This window comes from Myxine glutinosa, chromosome 14, assembly GCF_964187855.1.
Source record: "Myxine glutinosa chromosome 14, kmMyxGlut1.1, whole genome shotgun sequence".
NCBI lineage: Eukaryota > Metazoa > Chordata > Myxini > Myxiniformes > Myxinidae > Myxine > Myxine glutinosa.
The window spans coordinates 55,817,263-55,825,115 of NC_136274.1; the positions used below are offsets into that span (position 1 = coordinate 55,817,263).

The following is a 7,853-nucleotide window of genomic DNA, read 5'->3' on the forward strand; positions in this document are numbered from 1 at the left end:
AAATCACCCACAGCCTTGTTCGGGTGCGCTTGAACTGCTTGAAATGACGTCACATTGACTTGTACCATTAACAAATCACCCACAGCCTTGTTCGGGTGCGCTTGAACTGCTTGAAATGACGTCACATTGACTTGTACCATTAACAAAACACCCACAGCCTTGTTCGGGTGCGCTTGAACTGCTTGAAATGACGTCACATTGACTTGTACCATTAACAAAACACCCACAGCCTTGTTCGGAGTGCGCTTTTCTTCCATATATTTCTCCAAGGTTTTTTTCTTATTGTATCAAACACTAGCAGAGGTATCTGGTGTTGCCGGGCAACACAGGGTCGCTTCACTGATGGGAATATTAAGAGAGGGGAGAGAGATGAGGTGGGCAGACGGAGCAGGGTGAGAGAGGGGAAGACAGAGAGGGGGAGGAGAGAGAGGGGGATTCAGTTGAGATCCAAAAGGAGGGAGATGGGATGGGTGTGTGGAGGAGGGATGATATCTCATGTCCCTGGGGTATTAGCAGGATGAGCGGTAGGGGGGAGAGAAATGGGGGGGGAGGGGGTTGGAAGAGCGAAGCCTCACCATATGTCACTATACCTTACATTACGGATGGAGGGGTGATGAGAGGAGGGGAGTGGGAGCAATGGAAAGAGAGAGGGAGGAGGGGTAAGGAGTGGTAAGAGGAGAGAAAGGAGCGAGTGGAGGAGCAAGGGGACTAGGATTAGGAGGGGAGAGGGCGAGGGGCAAGGGCGCTGTAAGGAGGGGGGGGGGGGAAGTTATGATGATTCCAAGGGCCCTGCACTGACAGGGGCCCTAAAAATTATTCGAACTTTAGGTAAAAATGTGCGCGCGTGCTTCATAGGGGCCCATTGTGATATCTTTTGATGGGGCCCAAAATCCCTGTCGGCGCCCCTGGCGAGGGGTGTTGAAAATCCGGCAGATGTGACGCCCAGTTTAACATTCATCGGATGGACGATGCACACATTGATGAATCACCCTGCCTGTGAAACACCGGGACGGCAGTTTATGGCTGGGCCCGGATTCAAACCTAGGCTAGACGGCTTCGAGCGAGTGTACATACCTCTCTGCCATCATGCTCGTCCGGTTGCTCTTAATCCTCTAATTTATTTTGCCTTCCTCACTCCTGGGATGTCCTCACAGAGTACCGAGTCGCCGTATCACCACGGAAGCCAAGTGGCATAAACGGTCAAGCATATCTGCAGACGATTCACCAATATTCATCCACAGAGATAATGTGGTCAAAGCAAATAAAATGTGTGCACAAATTCCTTTTGTCGACAAAGTATAGGATGGTTTGACTTGATGAATGTTGCCTCCATTATGCGGACGTGTGAGACACTGCGTGCCTCGGAAACAGCTTTCATGATATTACTCTGCGCACAGAGGATTACTCAAAAGACGAGATTAAACAACATTGCTAATTTGAATGGTGGGCAGTATAAGTACATTTTTACGGATTGACAGAAGCAATCTGCGAGTGGTTCAAATGCCTTGTATTTAAACAGCATAGGAGGAATAATAAACGATCTGCGTAATTTGATCTTCGAAACATTGAGACACTTTTCATTTCCAGGGAGAATAGTATATATATATATATATTTTTTTTATTTTACACATTGGGCGACAGTGACACACTCGCATGAAACTGCCATTTTACGTACCATGCCGGTACGTAAAAAAAAGATGTCGCTGTGTGATGACGTCATGTGAAGGGACGTCTTTTTCCGTACAACATAGGATATCATTTTGCTTCTAACAGTCATTGCAATGCTTCGCAAATTGTGGTGAGAAAAAATTTAGTCATAAACGACAAGTCACTGTGTCCGGCAGACAGAAAGTAACTGTTTGTAAAAAATGTAACACGGCTTTGCGTCCAGACTCGCCGTTGGAGAGAAAGGCGTGGCTTGTAGAATGGGCGATGCTTATAAGGGGCCATTCAAATATTACGTAACGCTTTTTTTCCCGAAATTTGACACCCCCCCACCCCCTCGTAACGCTTCGTAACGTTCGGCCAGACACCCCCTAAGCGTTACGTAACGTTCGGTCACTACACCCCCCCCTCCCCCCCCCCGAATATACATTTTGCGATCTACTGCTTGCACAGATCAGTGCAATCTCTGAAACATGGTGGAGGGGGGGGGGGCGGAGGGTGACGGGAGAATTTAGGGTTGGGGGTTAGGGGGTTGGGGAGGAGCTTAGTCATTTTAGTAGATGTTTACTGGCAAAATAAAATAATGTGATATATAATATAATCCCAGGAAACTAGCATAACAATATATGTTTATCCAGATTATAAATAGTTAAAAACTGTTTTACACTTCTTAAATTTCAAAGAAAAAATAATCAGAAACAAAGCAACATGGACACCGGAAGTTTGGTCTCAGACTGTCATAGACGACTTCCCAACGGTGGCAGAATACATCTCGGCAGATGCGGAAGACGATATTATTGAGAAGGACAGAGACTGGCAGGCGATACATGTACGGGAGAGTCAGTATATGGTACAACTGGTCAAGTGTAACGATCGAGACTGTTGCAGAGAGCCCACAAACTCGTTGTTCAGTGTAGTCCGAGATCGCTTCCTTCCGCCCCCGTTGCCCGTGCAGCAGACGGGTGACGGGCTCGTTTGCAACACGACCGATGGGAAGTTTCCAACGCTGTTCCAGAGCCTTGTCCTTGGGCAGAGCATTCTCACGCCGGGAGCCCGTAAAAAATTCCCAAAGGGAGTCCCGTATGACTTCGCATGTCCTACTCTGGAAACCGAACTCCAGAGGCGGACTTGTTCAACTTGTGGACTGTATCATGCCTCCATAAAGTCAGGCAAGGCCCATGGCCGCTGTCACAAGGACAAGAAACTGGAGCAGCGCGTAGCCGCACGACGACAGCGGGAGCTAATGTGCCTGGTGGCGTACCAGGAGAACGAGCCGGTCCTGGAATGGCTAGACGATGATGGTGTCGACACTGAGGGGCTCCGACTTCCACAGGAGCAATCAATCGAGTCCGGTACCCCGATACTGACCACCGAAGCACGCGAACCCGCGTGGGAACTGGAATAACTTACGAGACCCTAAGAGGCTACATAGTAGAGGAAATGAGCCTGAAAATTCATTTTGAAAATCATTTCATGTTGGAGACAGGCATCCACTGGAAACAGGTAGGGAATGGGGTGGTGCATCGGGGCAGGGATGATGCCACCTGAGATTTTCCCGAAAAGGGTCATTTTAACCCCTTTCTTTGCTAAATCAGTATTTCCAAAGTGTTGAAAAAGAGAAAAGATGTTTGTAACAATATCCCATTTATTTGCCCGGCCATTTTACTCTACATGGGGTTTTTATACATCATTTTGATGCTGATGATATTGCCTACAAATTGCATCTCAGTATTTTAAAATATATATATATAATTAAGGGGTTACCATGGTTACAGTGGGGGTCAAAGGTCAACCTATGGCAAAAAAATATATAATTTTCTCACACTTTCTAATAGATAGGCAAAATGCCATATAAAACTAAATTTACTGGTTCTAATTCCTTTTATTTATCAATCCTCACATAGAAGAGCAGTTTTTAGTGAGGGAAGATTGATGTAATAGCAATTAGTGAATAGCAACTGTGTAATAGCAACTGTGGGCAATTAGTGAAAGGTGAAAATTAACCTTTTCTTCAAAAATACATAGAAATTGTGAAAAAAAACCTCTGTTTTGTATTTACCGGTACATGGAATTGTTAAGTGTGATGTTATAGCATACAGCATGCATTGGAAAATGTCTCCAAACCACCATGGTCAAGATTCCTAGTATTGTTTGAGACTTTATTCTGTTTGCCAACAACCTACGGATAACATAGTTTGAACCGGGGCTCTGACTACCTACACATCTTCATCATCATCCTGTGAATTGGTGCATGATCCCCTACAAGTGCAAGCACTAATGCAGGTCTTTTGTCCTGCACGGAAACAGCCGCATCTTTTTCCACAACCAGATGTGCAAAAGCAGCTCACAAGCTCCTTGCAAGCTTTTGGAAGAGGGCTCAGGGTCATCAAATTGGGAACGAGGTTTCCACTGCTATCCACTCTAATCATTCTTCCATCCACTGGTTGTTGGATCAGGCAGATCTTGCACTGGGCTTAGTGACTCCTTCCAGACAAGGCATTGGTAGTTTGCTCGACGAATATGTATTTCCAGTGCATCCTTGGAGGGGGAAGAGCATCGAGCGAACGCTTTCCTTGAAGGAACATTTCTCGGCGAACTTGATCAATTGCCGTAAGAGGGGTGGTTTTTAGGTACAGTTTGCACACAAACTTCTCAGCGTCTTGGATCAATTGGTCACTGATGTTTTTAGACCCCATCTTCTGGAGGCATGCTGACTCTTCAGTGAACACTTTCAACGCAGTCTTCTTCCCTATACCGGCGAACTGGCTGACTGTGTCACAACCTGTTAGTGCATGGAATGCAATAATTGTCTGAATTTTGTCTTCTGGCAGTGAGATCTGATGGATGGGGATGAAGGGACGTTTGGATTTCAATCCTGAACTGAACCACACCTCTGGAGATAGGTGATCTCGCAGGCCCAGTGACACAACCAGGACATCTGTGTCTCGGCATTGAAGGACACATCTCTGGTAGCCCTGTAGTGTCGCATCCCTGGCATGCAGGATGATCCTGGTGTCCGCCTCTTCATGGTTTGCGTTCATGGAGTTGGTGCTCCTGCCGGTAGAAATCCATACCCTCATCAAATCCTCAAACCCGCCGGCAACAACTAATTCATATGTTGGCTGTAGCTCCTTCTCCGTCATCTCTATGAGAGATCCGGAAAGAAATGCTGCCAAGTCAGCCTTGTTGGCAGAGAGGCTGAGGAATGAGTTGAAGTTGGAGGGGAGCTTCATGTCCTTTGAACTGATGACACGTTTGATTGGGCGGGTTTTGCCGGCTCTTTTTCCCCTTGTGCCAGACTTGATGGAGACCTCCTGATACCGATCGAACACAACATCAACCCTGGAGTACATGGGACCAAAGCGGTTTAAGACACTGGTACAGAATACATTGCTCAGATCTCCAAAAGTGTCTGATTTCTCAGGCTTGCCATTGCTTGTATCAGTGCAGGGCCGTCAATGATCAAGCAGGTTTTTGCTGTACTCTTGGGAAGGTTTTTTGACACTTCTATGTCCTTGGTCAGCATTTCTTGAAGCTGGGACTTGTCGGTAGAATGGAGTTTCCCATTGGTGTCTGCTCGTGCACATGGGACTGATGAAAGCTCATGCCTCAGGATGCTATTCAGGTCTACATCTCTCCCTCCCTGTGCTGCCACAAACAGTCTTTGGATTAGATTCCTGTCAGCTTTGATCTCTTTCTGTTTGCCAGCTCCACTTGGTTGAATGCTTACTTTGTACATCCTGCTTATTGATGGTGTTTTGTTCCGAGATAATGTAGCATGAAAGTCTGTTGACTTCTCAATAAGGCGAGTGGAGACAAATGTTTCAACTAGGGATGCTCCTGTTTCACCAGTCTTGAGGACTTCTTCTTTGATGGAGTCTCAAACAATACTAGGAATCTTGACCATGGTGGTTTGGAGACATTTTCCAATGCATACTGGATGCTATAACATCACACTTAACAATTCCATGTACCGGTAAATACAAAACAGAGGTTTTTTTCACAATTTCTATGTATTTTTGAAGAAAAGGTTAATTTTCACCCTTCACTAATTGCCCACAGAGGGGTATTACATCAATCTTCCATCACTAAAAACTGCTCTTCTATGTGAGGATTGATAAATAAAAGCAATTAGAACCAGTAAATTTAGTTTTATATGGCATTTTGCCTATCTATTAGAAAGTGTGAGAAAATTATATATTTTTGCCATAGGTTGACCTTTGACCCCCACTGTAACCATGGTAACCCCTTAATTATATATATATTTTAAAATACTGAGATGCATTTTGTAGGCAATATCATCAGCAATAAAATGATGTATAAAAACCCCATGTAGAGTAAAATGGCCGGGCAAATAAATGGGATATTGTTACAAACATCTCGTCTCTTTTTCAACACTTCGGAAATACTGATTTAGCAAAAAGGGGTTAAAATGACCCTTTAGGGGAAAACCTCAGCTGGCATCCACCCGTTCCCAATGCACCACCCCATGCCCTAACTCGTCCCACTGGATGCCTGTCTCTAACATGAAATGATTTTCAAATCAATTTCTAAGCCATTTTTTCACTTTCGTTTCCTCTACTAATACAAACAATTCGTTCTGGCGTCAATATTATAAAGAGTAATAAAGAGTACTAAATTTAATACAGTTAAATGTGGTTTCTAGTTGTGACTTCGACTTCAGTATCAGCATGGTCTCAGCAAAAATGGGATGAGCAGTCATCCCATTTTTGCTGAAACCAAAAATGGGATGAGTAGTAATCCCACTTTTGGTTTTAAAAACTTAGATCACTACTGTTACGTAACGCCGATGCGAACACCCCCCCACCCCCTCGTAACACTTCGTAACGCTCGGCCGTACACCCCCCCACCCCCCATAGCGTTACGTAATATTTGAATGGCCCCTAATAGGCCATCAGCCAAACCCCCAAAATAGGGTCCATTGGTACCAAAATGAGGGAGTAAGCCTAATATTGATTTTTGGATAGGTCTTTACCCCTAGAATATGAAAATATGTGATAGCAAATTCAACCATGTATAGTAAGGGCATTTTATGAGATATTTCACAAATCTGTTAACTAAATTGTTACCAAAAAATTTCTTCACCAATATGTTTGTAAAGGTGTGTAATAACATGTGTTAAAATGTTGAAGTTCAACTCCCGTGGGAAACCCAGAAAAAAAGCTGTTGAATTCGGGTACCGAAAAATTATTTTCGAGAATTTTTATTTTTTTTAATCGGCCCTTAAGTAACTTATGAGGGGTCAAATAAGGGTTTTTCATGATTCTGAGTTGATTGTTAACATTTATATTTTCACTTTTACATTTACACACAAAGTAGCTTTTATTTCACATACATATATAATACTCAAGAGTTATTTCTCATTCACAATGTCAGAAGTTTCAACAGTCATTGTCTATGTCTTCTTCAGACTCAACAACATCATGACTGCAGTTTCTGCATGTAATGCCATTACAGACTCCACAGGCCGAGATGCACGTGACCCCATTCTTCTTGCAGCTGCATCGCCGGTTGCTGCAATCTCCATGACAATTACAGCTCGTGAACTGCAATAGCTCCTCAGGAGCCGTGGGGTCCAGTGTTGGAACTGGCTCATACCCATGCACACCTATTGTCAAGATTAGCATGATGCCCTCGCAGAATATTGTCGGTGCCATCTTTGAGACAGAGTACATCTGCCCTTCTTTCCTGTGTTGTGAAATACAAGGTGTCTTCGTATTTCTCTAGAAGTTTTATCTTTAGCCAATGCTTTGAATAAGAAAGGCTCTTCTCTGGTGACTGATCAAACTCCTGCAGCTTTTCATGGACTTGGTCCATGTTCATTACCCCATGCTCTAATTCTGAGTCTAACCATTCGCAGAATTCAATAAAAACTGCCTCTCGCTCCTCATCAATACTCCTCTGTCCTCTCTTCCTTTTTCCTTCCTCATCAGTCTTGGACAAACTGTCACCTCTCGCAAACATAAGTTTGCATCGCAAATGGTACAGTGTTTCTTCTGCTACCAAGTCGTTGATCCCTTCCAGGCGTCCAGTGACTTCAGTGCCCCAGTCATCCCCGCGACTCCATGCTGTCTTCAGCAAGCTTGCCTTCAGTGTATCTGCAGTCAAATTATCTGGCACTCTGTATTTCTTTCTAGCTTGTGCTGGATTATTTTTGTAGAGCTGGG

At 44.4% G+C, this 7,853-nt stretch overlaps 1 protein-coding gene across 1 annotated transcript; it reads left to right on the forward strand.

Moving 5' to 3' along the window:
* Positions 1-2,292: 2,292 nt before the first annotated feature.
* LOC144888754 (uncharacterized) lies at positions 2,293-7,241 on the forward strand. Its single transcript, XM_078767930.1, has 2 exons — positions 2,293-3,017; positions 7,144-7,241. Exons 1-2 carry the CDS (start codon positions 2,513-2,515, stop codon positions 7,239-7,241), a joined length of 603 nt encoding a protein of 200 aa, XP_078624056.1. The 5' UTR covers positions 2,293-2,512.
* The last annotated feature ends 612 nt before the right edge of the window (positions 7,242-7,853 follow it).

Coding starts and splice junctions, on each gene's coding strand:
- LOC144888754 (XM_078767930.1), top strand. CDS start 2,513: ATGGTACAACTGGTCAAGTGTAACGATCGAGACTGTTGCAGAGAGCCC. Junction 3,018..7,143: donor GGAGCAATCAATCGAGTCCG/GTACCCCGATAC, acceptor ATGCCATTACAG/ACTCCACAGGCCGAGATGCA.